This window comes from Anas acuta, chromosome 2 (genome assembly GCF_963932015.1).
Source record: "Anas acuta chromosome 2, bAnaAcu1.1, whole genome shotgun sequence".
In the NCBI taxonomy this organism is placed as follows: Eukaryota; Metazoa; Chordata; class Aves; order Anseriformes; family Anatidae; genus Anas; species Anas acuta.
This window is the reverse complement of record NC_088980.1, coordinates 9,310,623-9,336,076: the sequence shown is the minus strand read 5'-3', so window position 1 is coordinate 9,336,076 and position 25,454 is coordinate 9,310,623. Positions and strand designations below refer to the sequence as shown.

Here is a 25,454-nt window from a genome sequence, read left to right as displayed (position 1 = left end):
AGTTGTTTAATCAGTCACATCAAAGGCAGCTGTTTGGTTTTGTATTTTTGACATAAGCTAACATCTTAAGTTCAGATATGAAGTCTGGTTCTTTAAAGCAGAGTCATTTAAAATGACACCACTTAATATTTATTAGACATTTTTTGTTGTTGTTTAGAAGCAAATCCTGATTATTTTGTGGTTCTGATCTGGCAAGTAGCTCGATCAGGGCTTCTCCTCCCTTATAAAAGCATACTTACCTGACAGTCATACAAACTCGTAACATAATCTGTAAGATGCAAGCTGGATAGTGAAGGAGTATATTTGATAGTAAATTTTGCCTTGAAAATAATAGAGTTGAAATCTTCATATGCTTGCTGCTTTCATTGAGGTCTCAGAAACAACTTGTGCACAGCTGAACTTGGTGCTCTTATAATTTGCGATGTAAAGGTTAGTTTAGGCACATCTAATACTGCATGTGAGAAGAACTTGAGGTATCTGGGAGTGATAGAAGAAGTCTGCTCTACTTGGTAGCGTGTCACATTGACAGGTGTCTACAGTGGATTCTCTGAAAACATGCTAAAATCCCAGTTTTATACCACCAGGTCCTTTATTTGCAGTTCTGCAGAGGAAAAGAGAATTTCTTACCTTAAGCATGTATTTCATGAAATTACTCTGAAAAGAGTTATGTGAGTGCATGGGCTGCTGTTGGGGAGCTGTGATTGGAATATGTAACTATACGGGGGATTAGTAGGAGAGGAGAACAGCTTTGTGTATAAAAGTAAAGCAGGGGTCTCTTCTGTCCTTTCAGAATGAGTGTAACTAAGGCAAGCTAAAGATGGTAAGAACCTGAAAATCACTCTCTACAGGTCGAGAAGAAGTTGGGAATGTTTGTTATATTCATTTTTGTATTTCAAAACCTAGACTTCCACATGTGTAATTTAGCGTAGTGTCTGTATTTAGACACTTAAGAACAAGGTACAAGACAGCATTTCTGTACAAGACAGCAACTTCTAGGTGAATAACATGCATTCTTTGGCTATTGAGGAAGAATGGCTTAGTGTGGACTTGTTTTTGTACATATATAAAACTTTTCATGTGGTTTTATAAAACATCTTGCTTAACTCCACCGGGGACTTTATGAGCAAAATCCGACCTTTTTATGCTACCACAAGGAGATCTATGGTTTGCTGAATATATATAACAGTTCTGTATCTGAGGACAGCTGAGGGGGGAAATAAGTGGATATTGGTTGTTGCACACATTGGATCAAGATGTGATGAGATGTGATCTGTGCTCCGTTTCATTGAAGTAGTTAAATGTCAGTTGGTTGCTTCCATAAATTAAAATGTACTTCTTTTAAAGATGCCTGAAAGCAAGTTACAGAAAATAAGGCAACAGGAGATAAACTAAAGGTGTAGTTTATTCAGTGTAGCTTATCTGCAGTACCTGCCTCATTGTGACTTCATAGCTGAGCAACGGTTCTGCCTTTCTGCTGTTGTTTATGGGGTTAAGATTATAATTTACTTTTTCGAACAGTTCCTCAAAGTTGATAGAAGAGCAAAACGTCAGGTTAATATATTGCCTTGCAACATTTTCATGTGTTTCAGTTTTAAAAATCTGTACAATAACAGAATAAAACGACAATAACAGAATAAAACAAAGCCTGTTAGTGATAAAAATACTGTGCAAGGAAAATCCCAAACAAACTTAGTGTTATTTCAAAATGCGGATTCCTGACCATTACTTTACTAGCATACTGTAAGAAATTGTATTAGGTGACTCCTGCATGAGTAGGTAGTCATCTGTGAAACTAATTAGGCTGTAGAAGCTAGTACTGGAGCATTAGTTATTCCACCTCGCCTGAGCCAGGAACAAAAAGCATTGCTGAACTCCTGTGCTTTCCCCACTCCTACATCGTTCTGAACTTGTGCAGTTCAGCTGCTACAAAGTTCTGCTGTATTTAGCATGCTCATATTTTGTGGAATTTCCATAATTCTTTGCTAAAAGCTTTAACAGGTAGCTGCAGCCCTTCAAATGGAGTGAACTGTGAATCTTTGTTGCTCTCTTAGTGAATGCATCACTTGTGTGTTTTTATTTTACACTTATATTTTTTTCTTTGAGTTTATTCTAATTTACAGAGTTCTGTATGAGTAAAAACACACAAGCTAAGTACATGTTTGTAAAGCATACAGGTGGTAGAGCTACCAATACTGTGCTGGGAGCTCTTCATTTTAGACTGATGTGAATTGAAGCTGGAGGTTCTAGAAATATAGTCCTGTGGGAGTTGTATTTTATTTTTGTTACTGGACTTTTTGTGCAGCAAAGCATTAACTTGGAATTGAAATCTTTTGAAATGATTGAGACATTGTAGATGCTCTTTTTAAGGCATAAATGAATAGGTGTTGTTTTTTTTTTCATGGAAACACAGTTAATACCTTCTGTAGACTCTTTTGTTTGTGGTACTGATAGCTGCATATCTAAAAATCATGAGATAGATTTCTTGTTAGTTTTTGTAAATTCTCAGTTTATAATAAAATTCATATAATTATTTCATTTATATAGAAACTTGTGGTGTTCTTTGAGACTGAAGGGAGAAAGTATTTAAATGCAAGGTGCCTAAAATGACTGATCCAGGGGAGCTAGAAGTTGCTTCTTTCGGTTGATGGAAAAAGGCAGGTGTCTAAGCATTAAGCGTGTCTGAGTTAAAGGCTTGAAGAAGGCAATGAGTTCGTCTCTCATCCCTGACCACTTTCATGTTTCTATTTGTTTTGGTGCAGCTTTTTTTGAACAGTTTCCCAGTTTATTAAAAGGAACTTGTAGCAGTCTGGTGCTCTCTTCCTTGTCTTATTTACCCATGCCATGGATAGCAGAGATTGACACCAAAAAAACCTCAAGGTTTCTCTTTATTTTAGAACTTTAATAGTGATCTGTGTTCTACGTGTCATTTGCTTCTGAGAACAGATCTTTATGGTTTCTTTCCACCAGAAACACTATCAGAAATTCCAAGTCTTTCTTTATACTTTTAAGTTACTTATTTTAATCCCCTGCCAAGCTATAAAGAAGATGGAAAATATCTATTTTTCTTCCTATCGCTCCAGTCTAGCAGGAAAGAATCTTTCTCATCCAAAAGTAAGTGATTGTAGGGAGGCTCACACTGTCAGAAATCCCACAGCTCCCCTGTTGTTGTTGCAGGTGGCTTGGGAAAGTGTAGGAAACTTGGTAGGCGGAGGGAGTGGAGCACCTAAGAGCTAATTAGTGAGGGCTGAGCTAGCTAATGGAACAACAGAGGAAACTTGGGGGGGGGAGGAGGAGAAGGGGATAGTGAGGGGATAGCCATAATTTCACTATATGTATCCTTTCACATCTTCCTGCCTTTCTCCCCTAAACGGTTTTATGCTTTTACTATTGTATCAATAGGAGATGTGCATTTCTCCTTTTTAATAAGAGCTTTGATGTACTCCTTTTTTTTTTTTTTTTTGGTATATAACAGTTTTTGCATATGAGGGAAGAGCAGGCTGTAACATGTGACAACCGTAGGCTGTAATCATTTTCTTCCACCTAGTAGATATTTGCTTTTTCTCTGGTATCCTGTCTAGCTTTTATGAGACTGGTATGTCTTCTCTTTTAAAATTTTGAAGGACTTTTTTTCCCAGTACATTATTTCTATGTTAAATGTGCAAGAATGATACCTTGATGTGGAAGTCAGGCGTGTGCTCTTTCCTTAAGTACTTTGAACCCACCTATTTGAAACAATGACACAGACAACAGATGACTCATGTTGTTATTCTGGAGTTTGTCTTGTCTCGGATAGTTCAATAGATCCCCGGGGGTTTAAAAATAAAAAAAAAAAAAAAAAAAAAAAGGTGAGAGAACAATTTTCCATCCTTGTAGTTAGGATGCAAATCTGCTGGGAGCTCGTATTGGTTCTTAGGCTATTTCAGCAAGTTATTTGCATGCAGTCATGTCAACAAGAAGACTGGACGGGTATGGAACCAGAACATGCGGTAACACAGCAGTTAGGGCCAGAAGGCTTTCTGGGGCCCTGGAGAAGAGGGTGTAGGTGTTTGGCACTCCACAATGCTGGAGAGATGTCAGCTCTACCAGTCTACTAAACAGACACCTTCTTGGTGACCCCTTGTTATGCAAGTTTATACCATCATTTCCAATTTGGCACGTGTAGTCCATGTACTTCTTGCTTCATGTTTATAGCTGGTACCCAAAGACATCATACTTTCTTTTTCCATCAAGATCCTTTAATTTTCATTTTTTTTCTCTCCAATTCTGCTGTCTTAATTTCTTGGATTTTGTTCTTTATCCTGTATAACTATTCTGTACAGTCAGATGATTTCAGCTACCTCTTTCATTGAATGATAACCGTTGAATGGTAACCGCTGAAATCACTTGGGAAAAGATACTGGCAGAAATTAGCTGGAACTTGCTTGTTTTGTGAATATTAAATTGTAAGGTTTGTAATGAATAGAAAATAAATACAAGCTTTAAAATATACTTGCTGTGTTGTGAGACAAGTGTGTTCATTTTGGTTTTAAGGTGCCTTCAGGCCAGAAAATTTCAGTGTAAGGGAAGAGAGTGTGGAGGAGTTATGGTCAGCACTAGTTAGTCTTTAATTCCTGCATGGGCATCAAAACTATTTTCCTGTTGTTTGAATCTGTTGCCTGGATGCATTATTTCTTGATCAAAAATGTTTAGTTTGTTCTATAAAGGCTCTGAGGCATTGGCTGGTTTTGATTCAATAATTTGAGTTAGCTAAATATATCCATATGCTAAATTTAGTTTGTATTTCCTTGATACCTGATGGAGAATGCCTCTCTTTCAATTATAAAGAAATTCATTTTTGCACTGTCTTGCATACGTCACAGCAAAGGTTGTTCAAAGTATAGTTTCAGAACGTAGAAATGATTATAAAGTGCTTTAAAGTGAGGTCTTTGCTAGTGCTTGCAAACCAGGAGAAGAGGGTATCAGGTGCTAAAAAGATAGCAGACTTCAATATATAACATTTCCAATCCAGTACCTTCTGTAATTCTGTTGTTTTTTTTTTTTTTTTAGTACTTCTGTTTATTTTTTCCAGATGTTAGCATGCATGTTTGTTGCAGTCAGCGTCTCGCTAAGCAAATCTTAAGAAAACCGAGACTCCGTTTTGTCACGTGAAAACAATAGGCTTCGTGTGTATTTTAAGTGTGCCATGATTGCAGAAATGTTTCCCAGGCTTTCCCTATGGCTCAGGGCATAGTGTAAAAAGTAATGTTTACCTACCTTGCGAGAGGTCAAGATATCCAAGCAGAACTGTGTTTAAGTTTTCAGCACCATAGAAACATTGTTAGGACTCTTTGTTCTCGTGTGTAACACGCTGTAATTTGTACTTCGTTGATAATTGCCTTTTTCCTCTGTAAAATTTGCAAACAAATTACAGTGTGGAACCACCCAAAATCCATGTAACGCTATGTATCTGTAAGGTAGTTCCAAAAATGTCCATTTTATAGGAGCTAGTAATTTGTTCATCAAAACTACTGCAACCAAGAAGTGTTCCAATGAAGAAAAGCTTTTAGTTGAGGTGGGGCTGCAGTTCTTTGGTTTTACCAGCAGTTTGGGCTTTTATGGAAAGTGAAAATATTGTTTTGGAAGCTCTTCTGCTCATTCATTGGTGTTAAAACACAAGAACTCTTGGTAAATATTATCTGTACATACATGTTGAAATCTTTATAAAGCTTAAACTGTTGAAAAATGTATTCCTAATCACAACTGGAAGATCAAAAATGAGCAAGGAATGTCTTGATTGCTATCGTTTATGTGATCTTTTCCCAAAATGTAGCAGCTTGTGAGTTGCTGGCATGGGGTTGTACCATCGCTTGGAAGACAAACCGGTGCATTCCCTGGCCATGTGGTGCATGTTTTATCCTAGCTTTGCAAGAATTACAGTCATCAGAGATGTCCTTTTGAGCTGTTCCAGAATTTTTGTGACTTTTAAGAGAAGAGGGGAGCACTCAGCAGGTTTCTAGCCTATGCCCTATCCCTGTGATTCGTTGTAATAATGAAAGATTCCTGTGCTAATTGCTAGTCAGGCAAAACACCTGAAACCTTTTGGACAGTCACTGTGTAGTGCAAGGTCTTCACTTGTTACTTATGCTAACTTAATGGTGAACTATTTGGATGATATAAATGTAATATCATATCATATAACGATACAAAATAGTTATAAAATTTAAAATGAAAGAAAAAATTCTTGAATCAGATATCAAGAGATTTCCCTTTTCTTTATTGAAAAGCTGTAAGAAACTATCGTCGAACACACATTCTTTTGTAAAGTAAAACCCAAGCTCTAGGTGTTATGTGTAAACACACACAATGTAAAACAGATCCTAATGTGTTTCAATTGTGTAATCATAATCCCATTTATTACAAATTTATTGGGGAAATTTTTTTCTTAATAATTATACGTTTTGCCTTTTTTGCATGATATCTGTCATCCCTTCAGAACTGTTGTTGCTATTTGTACTTCACTGGGCTTTTCAGAAGAATTCACTTTTTAGGCCATGTGCTGTTTTTAACACATTTGGTTATTTATTATCCAGAATGAAGGCAACATGGCAAGATTCTGAAGATGCCTTTCAGAATTTAAAAAATAAAATAAAATAAAAAAACAAACAACATAACACGTAAAATAATTAATCTTCCTTGCTCAAATACAGCATTTCTGGAAACATGAGCCCTTAGGCCCACTGCTACAGGCAGTGTAAGTAGCTCAGGATTAAGCAATCTATAAAAACTTCTGAATGTCTCAGCAATTGATTTTTAAAGAAGCCTGAGAGTCAGACATCTCCAAGGCTTTACAAACCGCAGGATCCTTAGAATGTGTTCTTAGGATAGCTTTTATTTGTCGGCATGCCTTGGAAGCTTCAAATGCTTTTTTTGTTCATCTTTTGGTTTTGTTTTTTTACCCCTCGTTAGTGTACACAGAAGATGACAGATATTACTAGGCTTCTGGCAAGTTCCAGGCTGCTGGGATTGATGTTTTGGACATCTTTTCTTTAACAAAATATTTCACTTGGTTAAGTGCATGCTTTAAAGAACTGGATGAATTTTGAAAATGTGCTGTGAGTAAAAGTGTAGGTGAGCTGTTGAGTCTAGACTGAGAAACTTTCTTTGAAGTTGGAAAAAATAAAGGGGTGTGGGGCTAGAGGGTACCATCTGCCAATCTTTTTCCCCCAATTGTCTTAATTCCCCAATTGTCTTAATAAACATCTTAATTGTAGTATCTATCAGATTATAGTAATTAGTTTCTGAAGTTTTTGTTGACCACATTGTTTTCCATCCTCCGTCCAAAAAAGATTTTTTGCATCAAGTTGGCCTCTATGATGCCAAGCTTCTGCTTTCCTGACAACAGGGAACCGTGCAGGTAATTTACCTTCAGAAGCCTGTTTGTTTTGCTTTACGGATGATCTGAAACTTGAGGAAATGGCAAGCTTTTTGATGTGTTTTGATTTCCTGTTCAGCAATTATCAAAGATCATCGCGTGCTTGTAGTGTTGGAAGCAGTGACAGTTGATCTTTTGTCAGATACCTTCATGGAAAAAGACTTTTAAAATTTGTCTACCAAAACTAAAGTTACTGGCTTCCAAAATAAATGTAATTTTTGTGGCTTATAGTTCCTAAAGGACAGTGCTAAGTGGATGAGTCCACGTTGGGAACAATGTTCCTCTCATTTTTGGGCCTACACAAGAAATTATGCACAAATTGAAGACTAGAGATAGGTTCTTCTTCCCAACACTTCCAGTGCATTGTTTTAACTCACATTATTGCTGTCTCTTTCCCTTTTTGCCTTTGTACTTCACTTCCAGTTCACCTTTCTTGTGTTTAACATTTTATATAGCCTTCCCTCATCTTTACTGGGGTGCAAGGGCAACCCCTACAAAACTGAGGATACCTTCTGAGCCCCTCTTCATAATAAATCAGTTCTGTTCATGTCATGCTTGTTTTCGAGATCTTCAGGGAGTGCGTGTTGTTCCATCCATTTCCTTTTTGGTACTTGTCAATGTCAGTTAATAACTTTTTTTTCTACTCTTTCTGACTGCCAAATCATCTAGTGTAAAGCATAGGATTGGAGATTTTTGTTAAAAAGGAATGTGTTTTTCATAGGTCTTCCTACTTCCTTTCTTTCCTTCCCACTCCTCTCTCTTTGTACCCACAAAAGGAAGCTGAAGTCACAACAATACACTTAGCATATAGCAGTGAATACAGGAAATCCACCACCACCTTTACATTTATCTCTGTTCCCTATTTCATTACGTCAAGCACAATTGCATTTTTATGTAGCTTGTGGTTTTGCTTTCAGTATCTGGTATTTTAACACTGCTAAAAAGACTTTAAAATATTTTGTTGCTGCTGTTGCTTCTCCAACTTAACCTGCATCCCCAGCAGCTAACTGGCCAAGAGAAAGCAAGGGATTTGACCTCAAAATTTGCATGCTAACATAAGTACTGCAGGGTTTCAAAGTTGACATAGAACAAGTCTCTGTAACACCTGATGCAAGATATTTGGTTTTGTAGTGTGTACTTTGCCTGTTCTTACCTACCGGTCAGGACCATTAGGAAAGGAAGACCAGATGAAGACTTGGACAACTTCATTTTCCTTCACTAAAACAATATGCAAAGTTAAAAATATGAACTATTTTTCCATTCTTCTTTCTTGTCATCAGTTTAGCTTCCATGGGAATGTTAAGCGGTGATTGGAAGTGCTCTCCCAGTTCAACAACTGAACTGGAAAAGCCTGAAATCAAAGATGACTGTTGCACCTCCCTCCCTCACCTACCCAGTACTCAAGAGTACGCACACATGTGCGTGCACAGCTTGCTTGCAGGTCTCCTCCTTCCTTTCTGTGATAAAGGTTTCCATGGTTTCCAGTTGCACACCAATGAGAAATCAAAGGATTTCTCCAACTTGTCACTTGCCAACAAAAAGTGACAAATGCAGTCACTTTTCTGACATTTATCACTGTATGACTTGAGTTTTTCCTTGCTTAGCTGCAATGTTACTTTGAAGTGGTCCTGCATACCTACATGTACACCACGTTTCCATATTGTACTCATTTGTTAACTCTGCACTCAGGCTACATCATCACATCTGTCTTGTACATAAACAACAAACATCCTCTTACAAGATGGTCTAAAATCTCCAGTGTTAGGTTTGTTTGCTGCTGTTTTTGAAGACGTCAGACTCTAAACCTCATGTTCTGTTTCCCACAAAGAAAAATGGGGAGTAAATAGATTCAAAAAGTGCAGTAAAGTATTCTGTGAAACAGGAGTGGCAATATGTTCTGTGCCACAGAGATGTGCCATGACATTTTGTTTGTCTAAGAAAGCTGAGTAATATAATGGGACTGTGGGAGAGAAGGCAAATGAAATGACTCAAAGAAGAAATGTTAAGCCAAAATGAAAAAAAAGTCAGTGGGGAGGTCTTTGCTCACAAAATCAAAAAATTCAGCAATGAATTTCAAGGTTGGTTTGCATAATTTTGCTTTCTTTGAAATGAAATGTTATGTGTCTCTTGCTTGGATCTACCTCTTTTTCCTCTGTTCTCAAGAGTCAGTAGTACAGCATTTGGTCCAGCTCTTAAATTAGTGATGTTACTAATTTTAATGTGAAAACTTTATTTTTTTTGAGGAATATTATGCAAAAAAAAAAAAACACCTGAACAAACAAACCTACTGTCAGGAAAAAAAACGTATCAAGTGTCTATAGCTCACTTCTCCAGGAATTTTCTATGTGTGTATGTAAATATAGCACAGTCCTGTGGGCTCATACACGAGTAAGTATTCACCTATGTCCTTAAGCATCTTTTCAAAAATAAAAAAAAAAAAGTCCTGGGCAGTTATGCCTATGACAAAATGTTTCTGCCTAGTCACTTCATTAAAGCTTTTCAAAATATATTTTTTTAATGATCGTCAATTCTTGAATCTTGTGTGTATCTCATGTTTATAATGCAAAAATAAAACCTGCTTCGCACTTGGAGTGAACTGTCAGTTGTGCTTCTCTATGAGAGACTGCAGTACTGTTGATGCATCATGTAAATGTGAAGATAGGTGTATCTATTGAGAATGGAAGGAGATTGATCTGATTTTCTGAGGTCAAAATTATTCAAAGCCCTGATCTAGTGGGTGACATCCCTGCACATGGCAGGGGGGTTGGAACTAGATGGTCTTAAAATGGTCTCCACTTCTTGGGGCTGTGGCCGTCAGAAGCCCGGAAGATAGCATCACATTTTCCTTTGCCAAGGAGAGGAGTCGTCAAGCATTTTGTAAAGCTTGGAGCAGATCTCTCTGCGTTCTTGTGTCCTTGGTTGTTTTGGGTTTTCTTCTAATCTTGTGACTTCTGTTGCAAAGTGAAGGCTCTGTATCAGTGCTCTTTACTGAAAGGAGGACTGATGTAGATAAATTCAGAGATAAAACTTGCCAAACCTACTGCATTTAGGTACCTCTTAAGTTCAGATTGCTGTTTTTACAGAGCTCTTTTTAAAATCAATAACTTCGTGATTTTTTTTTGTGGAGAGGGTAACAAAACTACAACACAAAGATTGGACTGTAATGCGTTTGTTTTCTGGTAACCTATTGCTGAAGTTCTAGTATTTAATATATGGCTTTCATCTTCATCTTTCATCTTCAAATACATGTATTTGGCTTAGGTGCTTGCCTTCAGAATAACTCAGAGAAGACAAAGCTAGTTTCTGAGCACTGTAAAAATTAGTTTTTAATAACTTAACCTCAAAGTAACTTATTGTACACAAAATACATCCTAGGAGCAAATCCATATCTTATCCATACCACCTTTTAGTTTGAAATTTGGTGTTAGAGAGCCTTTATGGAGTTTGTCTTGATCTGCCCACATAAGCCTTCAGGGGAGTTGTGTGAAGGTCTCTATTTGTCTGTTTTTTTTCGTTCGTGCTACCTTTATGCTGGCTGTTTTGTAGGGACTGATGGCAGAGAGGAATTCGTGTATTATAGGAGATAAACGCACACAGTTAAGATAAACGCACATGGTTGGGATGTGTAAATTCTTCATTCATCGTTGGATGCTGTGGCCGTGTCAGGAACCTAACTTTCAGTGGATGTGTTGTGTGAAGGTTATTAAGCAGTGTGTTAAGCAGTGAGAGAAGGGGTAGTGAGAGTGGGCGAAGAATGAAGTAACGCTCCCTTCTTTGAACTCTGAAGTAGATTTTTTTTCAGTAGAATACGCCCAAGTTCGGGTGAGCCTGTGTGAGAAACAGGAGATTGGGTTTGTTTGTGGAGACACTTGCTGACAATTGAAGAAAAAGTTGTTATATGAACAGCAATTCTGTTAAGGGTAAAGACCTCTAAAGAAAGTGTCCCAACCACACTATTAATAAAGTTAGTGTTAAAAAAACAGTACTTAAAAAGGATTTCTGGTGTTATTTGGTACATTTAGATTCGCAGATGTAACACAGCAATTAGAGTAGTTACAGCGTTTGCTCATGAGGAAAAATGCGGTACAACCTCGTAGACCTGTGATTTGTGTGGCACAAGGGAGGAGTTGGATTCAGCGTGGAGCTTGCAGGGCTGGGAGCTGTGGGATGCGGCTGCGGCGGTGCGTGGGCAGGCCAAGCAGGAGCAGTTCTCTGGCCATACGCTTGAGGGCTCTGTAGACTGTGCAGAAGCAATTTCAGCTGAAGAATGTATTTTAACGAAATTGGTGCATTGTACCTACGCGGGCTTTAATGCTTGCTGGGCTATTTGGCTATTTGCCATAATTGGCTTTCCATTCCCTTGATTGGAATCATAGATAAAAATTTGCTAATCCACTTTTCTTTGCTGAAAGTATTAGGAAAGTAATCCATCTTTTAAAAATGCTCAGGCAAAATCATATCGTATAAAGAATATTTTATGGAATAATGAGATTAATGAGAACTGTAAGGCATATGCAATTTAGAACATCTTTCTGTCGTTTTAAGGGGAAAAACGCAATCCAGGCATTATAAAGCCATAAGTACTTCCTTTTTTTATGCACACGGAAGGCTGTATTTTAAATGTGCATTACATGTTATTCTTTTGTCTATGCGATAAAACATGGATATATATTTAGGCATAAGAAACTGCTATTTATTTGTATTTTTCTTATGTTTGAAAATATCGGATTCAAAGTTCTTTTGCTGTGTTTTTTTTTTTTCTCCTCTTCTGCCCACAGGGGATCAGAGCGCGCATTTTGGAAACTCTTGTAATGCTTATACTTCTTGCACTGCTTATCCTTGGAATCGTATGGGTGGCTTCAGCTCTCATAGACAATGATGCTGCCAGTATGGAGTCTTTGTATGGTATGGAATTTTAAAAAACAAACAAAAAATGCTTTTGTCTTTTTTTTAATTTTAGAAATGGATATTTTCAAATAAAAGTATTTCTAGTAAATATTCTGAGTATTGCGCGGGTTAAGTCATATTAATTTAATTAATGCCATTTTTTCTGTTCAGTAAGCTTATTAAGTCAGTTTCTAGCATGGTGAGATGTTTCTTGCTCCTGTGGATGTGATGTTGTGTATCTATATGTTAAAAGCAAGTGATTTAAGTGGGATAGGGATAAAAGATGAAGATACTTTTCATGCTAAATGCTAGGACAGCTTGTTGCCTGCAGATTTATTAACTGAGTAATTCTTAGTTTATACTTCAAAACACAGAAATTCTTCAATCCTGGAGAAGAAATCTTAGGGAAAGAAGCTAATTCAGTTGTATTTGTGACATAAGTAGTCTATTCATAATGAACTAAGGCTGTGCTTAATGTGTTCTTTGCAGACCTCTGGGAATTCTACCTCCCATATTTATATTCCTGTATATCACTGATGGGATGCTTGTTACTTCTGTGTAAGTATTTCCCTGATTTTTTTTTTTCCAAAAGATGAATGCTTCTATTTGTTTTTTAAAGACCGAAGGAAATTGTTCTTCAATATGAAAGTTAAATATGAAAAAATATATGTATTTTTATAAGTTAGAATCTTAGTATAACCTTGTTATATTTGAATTCTGAAGTTTGTAAACCAGTTACATTTTCATAGAATACTTAGTTTGTCCTGTGTTCAGTAAACTATCCTTATCCCTTTTTTAAATGAAAATATTCCTGTAAAGGCAGAAGCAAGAACACAACACAGCTAACTTTCATAGTCATGAAACTAGTATCTGGCCAGTCCAGAGATCTGTTACTTGTTTTTATACAAAACAAATGCAGTGTTTTTTAAAACAACAACAAAACCAAACTTATTCCAACTGGTCATAGACAGAATTCTCTTGTCCCTGTTGAGGAGAGTAGAAAAGATGATGGGAGGCTTCAAACTGCACTTATAGTTTCATGCCTCCACTGCCCCCTGAATTATTATTTAAAAAAAAAAAAAAAATGCCAAGAGGGGGGGGCACATCATCTCCTTTTCTAGATCATCATGTTTTCACCCATTTTCTAGGTTTTAAAGGTTTACAGCTAGCATTTATAGGGCTGTTGCTATGGATAAAGGATTGAGATTGATGGTAGTTTGAGGCATTTACATAAAACTAAGCAGATCAGTCTATGAAAGGTGTTACTGGGAGAACTTGGCTGAGTCTCCTCAGGTTCTCTGTATGTGGAGATTCTTAAATCCACGGTAATGGAAGGTGGGGAAGTAATGAGATTCTGACCATCTCATTCATGAACACTTAGGCTCTTTGAGACTGATTCACAACAGTTGCTCAACCTCCTAATGGGGAACTTGGCTTACAGACTTTTACATGTGCCTTGCTGTCAGTTTCAGCAGAGCTGAAAACTTAGCATGTGTTTTGGGGCTACTGTGTAGCAGTTCACTCCAATCATTGGGATAATATGCCAATTTTAGAACAGTCACTTGTAACTTAGACAACCAAATCACTGAAATTACATAAAGCCCTCCAAGCTGTTACCCATGTAGCTGAAAGGGCAGCATACAGCAGTTGGAAAGTGGTGGATGCTGGAGTGGAGCTTCATTAGATCTGCAGTTGGCTTAATTGCTGAAGCAGTGTATCGGGAAGGAGGTGATAGGTTTATTGAGAGGGTTATTTGCAGCAGTCTCTTCCCTTCTCTCCTTTGCCTGCAGGCTCCCCCTATAGTTGGGGAAGACTAGCTAAAGGTAGTCTTTATCAATACTTTTGTATTCTTCCTCTAATGTGTAGTAGCCGTAGTGAAACACTCATTAGTAAAAATGAACGTAATCCTCACTAAAATCTTGTTTGCTGCTTCTTGTCTTATTTAACCGTACTACTTTATGATCAAATAAACTATAAATATATCCTCATCCATGCTGTTACAAATTCCTTCCATCTCCTACATGCTTTAGTATTTGAAGGCTGTTCTCCCTAAACTGTTGATAATAAATTATTAGTGAAAGATCAGAGTCTAATCCTTTCTCCCAACAAGCATATGTGCACCATACCTGGAAACCATCAAGGCTACTATCAAAAGGGCAATCTGTTACTTCATAAAAAAGAAAGTAGCTTAAAATCTGGTAGCTGAGCCTACTGCCAACTGAAATTAAAAGTGAACTTTTACAGCAAGGTGGTTTCATGATCTCTTGACCTTACAGCTACAGCTACACCTGTGCTAGCAGATTAAATGTCAGAAACATTCAGCTGCACTGTGGCCAAGCAGTGTTATTCCCCCCACCATCCACATCCATGGTATTGCAGTTTCCAGAAGGTGTCTGTGTGCACATTGCCTTGTGATAATGGTTCCTGCACTGTGTGAGCTCCAGAACTACACCTGGGAATTTCTGGGGAAAGTGCTAACTGGCCCAGGGCAAAATCACGCAGGGGATAGCTGTTGCATTTCACTCCTGTAGACAATCAAGTCTTAGTGCCCAGGAATGCTTCCTGGCACTGCTGAACATGCTCGTATAGACATAGCCTCTGGTGCCACATGCTTTGAATAAATAATTATGTAAGCAAGTGTAAGATATCTGTTTATATGGTGTTCCCTGATGACAAAAATCAGCTATGCTCTTGAAGAGATGCTTGTCTTGTTTGAAATCGAAAAATAGCAATAAGTTTTAAAGTTCAGATTGGAGTTTGAAGTTCTGTTCTTTTCAAAATTGTACCTACTTTTATGTGGAATGTGACACAAACACTGTACTTGCAAAGAAAAATCAGTCTTTGACTTAGAAATCACTGTTTTGTGTAATCTTCCTTCCTCTGCAGTATGCACGCCAGTGGGACTTTCACGGATGTTTACAGTAATGGGTCAGTTGCTGGTGAAGCCAACAGTAAGTGCTACACAAATCTGTGCTTGTGTGCTATCTGATAGATGGTACAGTGGCATTAAAGTGTTTTCTTATCGAATGGTTGTACTTCTACACAATTATCTCTCTTGTTCATCTGGTTTTCTATAGTCAATATTTTCTATAGTCAATATACTTGTTTTCGATTTTGTCTTATAGCACAAAAGCCTGCTTTCTTCAGTTTTTTAATAGTGTGGACTTTCTCTGGCTTACCAGGCTGTACAACCACTATTAATATTAATTGCCAGTATTGCCTACTTTGTTTTGCAAATGCCTGAAAGGTGTGGTTTTTGTTCCGAGTTTGGGCGCTAAGGGTGTAAGACCAAACTAAGGCTGGATGGCAAGAAAACTACCTAGGGGTGTACTTAAATTAGTGAAATTGGCTTTGCCTGCAGGTAGTTGGCACCTGTTAGAACCTTTTAAACATAGATAATATATTGTAATTGTGCTGAATATGTGAGGGAATGGAAAGTTTGTACCATATGCAAATCCCCCAGTGACCTTGGTGTCATGTTTCCTAGTTTGTATTTACTAAAATTTGGGTGTATTTAGGTCTTGCATTCCTTTTCATTAGTCAAGTCAATCCTGAAAATACAAAGAAAATATGTACCACTCTTTTGCTATTTATAAGCTTTAAATTCAAAGTGCCTGACAGTAAGGTAGGTAGGCTTCATGTATTTTGCTTTTAACTTCCACTAGCAATTTATATTTGCTTGAAATATTGGCATATGAGTTTTTTATAATTTACTCTTTCAAAATCTGCAGTTCTGTTTAAATTAAATTGAATGTGAAGGTCAACAGGTTACTTATCTTCTCCCTGCCACTATATAATGACCTGAATATAGGTTAGATGTACTGTCGCTCCCCTGTTCCCCAAGTAGTCTCTTTAGGCTGAAATTGAATATAAGAATTTTAACCTGAAATTAAAACTTAACATAAAGTTTGCTTGCAGCAAAGAAACAGAACTGTAACATAATGGAATAATCTCCTATGGTGTTTTTTTGCGTTGACATTATGAAGTTGCAGAATATATATTTAAATATAAAGGTTATTCAAACAAAACAAACCCAAGTAGGTCAAAAAGGTAAGTGACTTTCTGTTGATGCTTAGGTCATTTTTTGTTTCCAAATACAGATCCTTGAAGACTTAGATGAGCAGATGTATATCATCACTTTAGAGGAAGAAGCAATTCAGAGGAAGCTCAATGGTATGCTTGTTCAAATACAATAGTTACAGTACAGTAAATACAAATCCTGCTTCAAATACAGAATTTTGAATAGTCATATGTATTGATCTTAATGTTATGTAATGTTATATAAATATTCTCTCAGAATATTTCTCTCAGAGTTCAAGATTTTAGTATGTAACAATCATTACTAGCTTACATTTGATTGCTTACTGTGTACAAGATTGGCTTGTGTGCACTTTGTTTTTAACATGTTCATCAGTTTTAACACTGAGAATATTTTGAGACTGAGAATCCAAACCGACTAGGTGACCAAATCCTCCACCCTTACTGTAAAATTGTTTGGTTTGCTAATTGTGACTGTATTTTACTGTTGCCTGAAAAGCAGTGAACATACTTTTATTAGGAAGAGGCTCAATGTCCTGAATGATGAGCTTTGTTTATTTGGAGTACTTTTTCTGCTTCAGTGATGGAATAATGACTTGTTAGCTTAAATTATAAGTATCAGAGCAGTTCTTTATATTCTAGGAGCTACAGGGTAAATTTAATTGTTGTGCATCCATTAATGAATAATTACAATGAATATATTATGCAAGTGTTTTAGGCTTTTTGTGTTTAGCATTACAATTCAGCAATTATTGACAAGGTCGTCTTCTGAAGTATTTCAAAAGCAGTATTAAGCTTCAGCTTCTAAGATAAAGAACATTGCAGCATATATAATGCCAGTTATGGAAAATATGTAAATTCTATCTCTTTAAAATCCCTTTGTACCAATTCTCTTCTAAATTGCTGTAAACTGCATGGATAAATCATCTGTCCACATTTCATACAATTACTTCTCGTTGGTAAAACAAAGATAATTCATGTCATGACTTTTGTCCATTGTTACCTTTTCTGGAAGGCATATGACTTATTTTAGCCTCAATTTTCTTTTTTTTTTTTTTTTCGCCTTTCTCGTTTACTTTTCAGTCATACCTCAAACTTTTCTTCTTTCACTTCTCAATAGGTCTCTGATAAAAGTTGGTCAGAGAAAGTATCTTTCATAACAGGAGGTCGTGGTCTTTGCGCCAGCATTTAAACTTGGTGGTGGAGTAGTGGCTTCTGTGCTAAAATCAGGCGTGGTTCCCAGTTTAAAAGCAATGCTCACCTTTGCTGTTTTTTTATACTGACATGCATGTGTGTATATATATGTATGTATATGTATATACACATACAAATATGCAAAAAGGTGTGTGGAGTGAACACCTTTGAAGCTGTGATAGGGTAATTAAAATTGTTTTATGTGTTTGATGTTAGCTAGGAACTGTAAAGTATTTGTTACTGAATATTTTATGTTGTCATGGTGATGGTGCTTATGTATGAGGAAAAGCAATACAGAAAATGGACAAATAGCTATTCAAGTACCTATTAGACCCAGTGCAGGGTGGTTTGTGCTGTTCAAGTGGAGAGTGTAGTTTAGACGATAGTCTGTTGTTTTTCTATGTAGGTGTGTGTCTATGCTGCAGTTTAATAATTTCACTTGTGAGATGGACTTAGTAGAAGTCTTTTAATTGGATGTGGATTTAGGATGTGTCGTTAAGGAAGTCACCTGCATCAGCTGAAAGACTGGATTATTTTTCAGTGGATTGTTAAGAATTTAACATAAGCAGAACTGCAACCTAGACAAATTCCACAGAGCTCACCATCCCTCTCCTGAGAGGTGAAAGATATGGGGCTTCCCTCTTCTTAGAAGAGTGAACTGAGTTCTGTTTCACGTACTGAGGGAACAACATTGGCACCACTATCTGAAGGGCTGCTTGAAAACCTCTAGTTAGTTATAAGGAGAAAATTCATAGACTTCATTCAGATTTTTATCTGCTTTTTAGCTTAACTTGGAAATAACATGTAGGTGGAAGGGAATGTTGCATGCACAAGAAGATATTCTGCAAGATTTTTGTGAGCAATTATTTAAGTAATTTTAAGTATGGTTTTCATTTATGTGGCAAGAATGGAAAGATTCATCCTCTCTGCCAGAAATCAGAAGGACATACAAATTACACCAGAAAAATAAATACCATTTTTGCCAGAACTATGAAGACGCAAGCTTATCCTGTTTACTGATTTTTTAAAATGTATACAAATGTGTACTAACTACATTAATTAACGTAGTGCTGTGATGTTAGGCGGCATAATTTGTGATGTCTAACTTCACTTACACATGTGTGTTATGGTGCTATATCAGATATGTTAAGCTACAGACTTCCTATGTCATGGCTGCTGCAACTTCCCTGCAGTTGTCATAGTGAAAATACTCTATGTGCTTAAGGAAGCCTGTTGGACAACTTAGCAATGATGTGTTTGGAAATATATACTCCATTTATAAGTATAACCAAAGAGTTTATATTTTATTAGAACTAATGAGGACCTGATGGCAACCTTAAGCAATGCTTGGTGATTATCAGTGCTGATTATTTCTCAGTGGGTTAATTGCTATCATGCTCTTAACACTGCTGTGGCCAGTCCCAGCTGATGTTTCCTCAGACAGTGCCTGGACAGAGCAAGGTATTGCCATGAATCGCTGTTCCTACTGAATTGGCTGGGGAAAACCTCTGCTTTTGGAGGAGGGAAAGAGTTTAGCTGTGTGAGCTGTGCCCTTTATTAGTACAGATGTAACTGCCGTGGCTGTGGTGCAGTGGATAGAGTTTTCTGTAAACCTCCTCATATTTCAACCTAACTCTAATTGGGAAACTGCATGTTTTCTTTGTGGAAACTAAATTTTCTTCCTTCTCAGATGTTTCCAGTGTGTAAGTGAAAATCGGAGGAGGCGGGAGGGAGAAGTTTGATCGTGTTATCTACCCTAGTATTTTTATCTGTTGAAGAGATACTGGGCTTCAGGAAAATGTTTGTTTCCAGTATATTATATTTCAGTACCCACAGCACTCCTACAGTCAAAGAATAAAGCTGGGACTTTTTTATATTAAAAGAGAAAAGTTGCCTTCAGCTATTAGTTTTCCTGAATCCAAAGAGACGGGTGGGGTAGGATCAAAAATACTTACTTGATCAAAGTTATTGGCTCTGAAGGTATCCTTACCTATGTAAGAAAGATGAAAGGTGTTGTTTTTATTGCACGCTAGTAACAGTGTAATTTTGAACTAATTGGTGTTGAACTGCCAATCACCTAGGGGGAATGCAAATAGATACTCTTACAATTTCCTTTGAGGTACTGAAATCTTATGTCGGGGCTGGAAGAAAAACAGAATAATACCGTTAAATTGACCTTAAATGAGCTGCTTTGTGGCTTTCTCGGAGAATCCCTTCTAACTTTTCATTGCTAGTCCAAACAAGTCTCGTCTACCAATTTGATTTATTGGCTAGACAGCGCTGACATTGAACTTTGTGCATGTTTGAAATAAAGCTAATGGTATAGAGCTTTTAAGAATTTAGCTGCATCCTTTTCAAATACTCTTTTGACTGATCTGAAACTTTGCTTTCCCCTCTCATAAAATATTCTTTTGTATAGCAACCTGTTTGCTACTAGTTTTAAGGAGGAACCACAACAGCACTTAGATATGATTCAGGATGTGTATGGAAGTGTGTCTTCAGGGATCTAATGCGATTTCATTGACTTTGCTGGAAAGACTCCCATGGATATCAATCTTGAGCTCTGAGTTCTTATATCCAAGGGGAAAAAAATGCATATATCTTGAATGAAGTTTTTCCCCAGAGACCCCTAAATCAATTATGGAGAAGAAAACGTCAGATGTTAACTTAAGTTTTCTTACTTTAACTGCTTCCATTAAAATTCTTGAGACTGTTTCCACTGAGCTCTCTAACTGTCCTTTTTGTTCACTTCGTAGTAATTAGTTATTCCATGAAATAGCTAGTTTAGACTTTTTGTGGAAGGAATGCATCAGTTTATTTTTATAACAATAAAGAGACTTGTTTAAAAACAAAACTTTGTTCTAAAAAAGATACACGTTTTGATTACTTATTTAAAATACACTGAGAAATTAAATTGACAATCACTGCAGGCACTTCAGTTTAAGTGAATTTGTAGATCTTCCTGGTTAATTCTTGGATTTGAGATGTTTATATATTTGAAGCCACTGTAAATATTACTGCATATGTTTTATGTCACTGATATGAAAGATAAGTGCAGGCATAACATAGAGGAAACTTGTTATATGCAAAAATGTGTGTGAAAGAAGTATGCAATTAAATCCCCCCCCTTTTTTTTTTTTTTGAAAGATGTGTATGCCTGGTTGAAAATTTGACTGCAGTGAAAAATATTATACTCTGAAATAGTAAAAGTTTCAAAAAAAAAAAAAAAAAAAAATCCAAAATCTCAGAAACATTTTTCTTTATCTTGGTTTTCATGTAGGACTTCACTCTGTTGGATGCTGCAGGAATATACATGGGGGCTGGATGGGATGAGTAATTTACCTTGTTATCTTGTACTGAGATTGCTAAATGGATCAACAGACAACAGAAAATAAGGAAATAATGAGACTGGACCATAAAGTAGTGTTAGCGTGCCAGCAGCCTAAGTGCTATTTAGTTTTTGTAGACAAATGATCAAGATATGAGATAAAAGCCTGGACAAGACTATTAGTCTCATAGAAATTTATTAGTGTTTAAAAAAAAAAATCTGCAACACTGTTATTATGGGTTAGCCTGCAATCAAAGGCAAGGCCAAGGGTAGGGAATGGCCAACAAGCAGAAGGGTGTCAGTGTAAATCAAGAAAGAAGATAACTTAATAACTTTGGGGTTATTAAGACCTTGAACTGCCACAGTGTTTTGGCAGAATGAGATTGGCCTGGAATAGGCAGGAAATATATGAGCACTCAATTTATTATCAGGTGAGATTATTGAGAAATTAAAGGCATGTGAATGAGAGAAAGGTGAGTAGAGGGTGTTTGTGATTTAGCCCAGGGAGTGTATTTCCAGGGTGTGATTGCAAAGAGTAAAAACTGAAGTAGAAATAACAAGAGCTGAAAGAGCAGATCTCTCGTCAGCATTTCTCCGTTGTATTGTTGCTTGAATGTGGAGAGGAACTGGAGTAAAGGAGAGAAACCAAAGTGTGCCTGCGCTGGAAGGGTTGGCTGGTTGAAAGAGACTTGGAGGTTGAAGAGAAGTGGATGCAGAGGCAAATGGGCTGGGCTCCTTAGACATGGTAGAGGGAGAGGAGGAAGAGTTGATGAGAAACTTCTCTGCCTTGCTTGTTTTCTGCCTAGAACTAATATTACAGCTGCCTAATATCACTAATATTATAACTGGAGGTCCAGTCACCAGCTTACTTAGTTTGGAGGCAAAAGTATACTCTGTCATTAAGGTGCTAAACAATAATGCCCTTGAAGGGCATCCAGAGGTTCTTTGCATCTTGATACGCGTCATATGGAGACAAAGAATGACACATTCAAGCCATTCAGTGTCAGGCTGCCACACCATAACTGTTTTTTTGAAAAAGATTTGAAAAATCTTAAACAAAAAACCCTGCTCTTTAAAGCCACAAGTGTTAATGTGTTGTGTCCTAAACATGGATTTTCACAGTATGTCTTCCAGCACTATAGTTAGTCCCATCCAAAACAAAATTTCTTGTGTTTTAAAAGGTACCTCTTCCACAGTTGAATACCAGACAGTAGAGTTGGAACGGGAGCTTGAAAAAGTGAAAAGCAAGAAAACAAATCTAGGTAATATACTTTTTTCATACTGTTTCATGTGGATTGCAATTTAATAAATGACCTTAAGATATTATGTTCAGTTTTTAACAGTTGCCTGATTGATCCCAATTGTTTCTAACCAAATATGTACATTCTCAGTCCTTTCAAACTATTATAGTTTCTACAAGTGTATCATATGGAATCATTGCCCCTCACCTAACAAACATACTTTAAATAGGGAGTTGGTTTTGAATCTTATTTTTAACATAATTTTTGAGAAGTTGTGACACTTCTTGGCATGGAGATCAGTAGCACAGTCTTTTTATATGTCATGTTATATTTATGATTATTTGGGGTAGCCTAAGATGTTACTTTCCTGTCTCTTTGGTTTTGAATTATTTCTCTTAAAGTCAAATTGTTGAACAGGGAAATTCTTGGTGCTTTTGTGTCTTTTTGTGACACTTCTCATAATGGCAGCTACTCAACAGGAATCTCCCTACTTATTCAAAGGCTTGGAGTATTTTGCATTTATCAGTGTATTATGTGCAAAGGTAAAGATGGTAGTAAGAAGTTGTTGGGTTTTCCTTTTAGACACACTGGTGATGTCCAATATGTTAGTCTTATCTCTCTTCATTTATGTCACAAGAGGATAAATATTTGAAATTCCTTTTTTTTAATAATTAAAAAAAAAGAGATTATATTAAAATATATATAAACAAATTCTATTCTGTATTTTATATTGCAATATTCATTGGATAATTATGGTGAATTATGATGAAACATGCCTTTCAATAGGAAAAACTTTCTTCTGTATGTCCCCCCATTCTTTCTCTAGAGGCTTTTTTTTTTTTTGAATGCTTTGTACAGTTCCTCAGAATAGATATTTTTATGAACTTGTTGTTGTTGATTCACAATAATATTGCTTTATCTACAGTTTATAATGGAGATGTAAATATTTGTTACTTGTTTTACTCTGAACTGATCTATGGGATTGTATTTCTGTTCTGAACAGAACGGCGGAAAAAAGCTTCTGCTTGGGAAAGAAATTTAGTTTATCCAGCTGTTATGATATTGCTGCTGACTGAGACGGTAAGAATTTTTGCTTTTTTTTTTTTTTTTTTTTAAAGAAAGCAGTTTGGGGAATTCTTTAGTCATTTGGGGGTGTACTTTTAAAATTTTTGAGTGATGTCTCTAAGCAATAAAATCAATACTCCCTTGATCATCTTAGTAGAACTTACTTAACATTATGAAGTCAGGTGAGGATATGTACTTCCATTGTTCAAACGTGGAATACTTTTAAATAATGTGACTGTTTCTCGTTCTTTACAGTCCATCTCAGTCCTCTTAGTTGCTTTCAACATTCTTTACCTGTTGGTTGATGAGACTGCAATGCCAAAAGGATCAGGGGTAAAGTAAACTTCTCTTACATAATTTTTATAATGCTAGTAATGCTTTGGAGAACTTACAGAAGTTCAAGTTAGAACTTGACTTTTGTTTCTCTCTTTCAGTTCTGTATAAGCACTTTCAGTCCTGTATAAGCATTTACTACATGTCTTGTTATAGTGTCTTCTTAATAAAATCAGCACAGAATCTTTACAGTAATTCAGTCAAGTAAATAACTAATCTGGGGTTTTGTATTTCTTGTGTTTTACTTTTAACACTGTTTAGAGATATTCAAGAAAATAAATGCATTAAAAAGTAATATGAAAAACCTTTTTTGTGTTTGTGTTCCTCTTTCAAAACATGAGCATTTTCTTCTTTTATGGTAAAACATAACAAACTTTAAGAAAGTAAAGAACAGCACATTGTATAATAGTGTCTTTAATCACAAGAGAGTTTTTATTAATTTGCTAATGCTTTCGCCTGACTATAGGTCTGTATGAGCTTGTGTAGCTATAAAAGCTGATTAGTGATGATGACCACTCTTTGTGGCATTGCAAATACCTCGTCGTCTTCTGAGATCTCTTATTTTGGTTTCCAAAGCAATGGAATATGTATAAAATGCGTATTTTAACTTCTGCCTTAGTACACTTTGCTCAAGTTTGAAAGCAAGCTGATAAAATTGCATGAGATGTTATAACCTATGAATCTCACATCAGTATGATGCTTAAATAATTAAGTAAAAGCTTTATTTCATCTAGGAAGTCTTTTTGGTACTTGTACAGGTTAACTTTATGCATGTTGCATGTACTTCATTAAATTATGCAAAATATTTTTCTCCTTCTAGGGTCCTGGAATAGGAAATGCATCCCTATCCACATTTGGTTTTGTGGGAGCAGCACTTGAAATCATTTTGATTTTGTATCCTTTCTTTAAAAACTGTCTGTTAACAAGTATTCTGTCTAGTTTTCTGGGACACTGGTAATTTACTAAAACACTTGCTTGGAAAGAAGAGAGAGGTCTGTCCTTCTTAAGCACTCGAAGTGTTTTTTTGTTTTGTTTATTTCTCCCCCCTCTGGTTCTTAAGACTTTTAGGAGACTGCTGAGAACTTGAGTGAAGCACGCATTCTTTGGAGGTTCCTTTTTCCTTGATTCTCACAGCTATCTTATGGTGTCCTCTGTCGTCGGCTTCTACAGCCTTCGTTTTTTTGAAAATTTCACTCCCAGGAAGGATGACACAACTATGACAAAGGTAAGGTAAAGTCTGTGGTGGTGATGGCCCCCTCCTCTCTCTTGCCACCCAAGACAAACTGACTCTTTTAGTAATTGCCCTGAATGGCTCATTTGCAGTGATCAGTATTTGTTTGTAAGCTGCGTAAACACAAACTGGAAGATTTTCAAAATGCTGAATGAGTGGGAAAAAGGATGTGCTCTGTTTAGTTTGGATGGCATCCATTCACTTGTAAAAAGCTGGGAATAGCAGAGCTTGTTAACTAGCTATAGAAAAGCTAGTGAAAGAACTTTTTTCAAAGGAAACGTATTGCTAATGAGTAACTTTGATTGTGCTAACTGTACTTCAGGGAGCTTGTTTGAAATCTGAAGAACTTGGTTGCTAGAAGTAATACAGACAAAGTAATTCAAATTTGAATAATTAAACTAAGACTGAGGAGGTCTATTCAGCAACATTTTGTAGTTTGAGGCTAATTTTACTTTTTACAATTTAGCATTGGCTTCAGAATAACCTAATGCTAAGGAACATGCTTAGTTTTTTGGAAAAATATTCCCACAGCTGACAAGGGGAGGTGATCAGTAACCAAGGAACAGATGTTGAATTTAATTATTTATTCAATGTTTCACTTTAAGAAATAGAGGGGAAAAAAAAGCATTTTTAAACCATAAATTATTGGAAGTGAGAAAGTAGGTAAACATTGAATGGGTATAGTAGATTAGGGACTTGGAATGTTATTAATGCCTTGTATAGTTT

General features: G+C 36.5%; 1 protein-coding gene across 2 annotated transcripts in view; it reads left to right on the top strand.

The window, feature by feature from the left end:
• The window catches only part of LMBR1 (limb development membrane protein 1), a 67,809-nt gene that overhangs the window by 32,385 nt on the left and 9,970 nt on the right, over positions 1–25,454 (top strand). For both annotated transcript variants that reach the window (XM_068673444.1, XM_068673446.1), the window contains 9 exons: positions 12,190–12,316; positions 12,788–12,856; positions 15,185–15,249; positions 16,399–16,471; positions 22,040–22,120; positions 23,103–23,179; positions 23,420–23,497; positions 24,318–24,391; positions 24,632–24,722. In XM_068673444.1, coding sequence (XP_068529545.1) covers positions 12,190–12,316; positions 12,788–12,856; positions 15,185–15,249; positions 16,399–16,471; positions 22,040–22,120; positions 23,103–23,179; positions 23,420–23,497; positions 24,318–24,391; positions 24,632–24,722 — 735 coding nt within the window. The remainder of the gene's footprint in view (positions 1–12,189; positions 12,317–12,787; positions 12,857–15,184; positions 15,250–16,398; positions 16,472–22,039; positions 22,121–23,102; positions 23,180–23,419; positions 23,498–24,317; positions 24,392–24,631; positions 24,723–25,454) is intronic.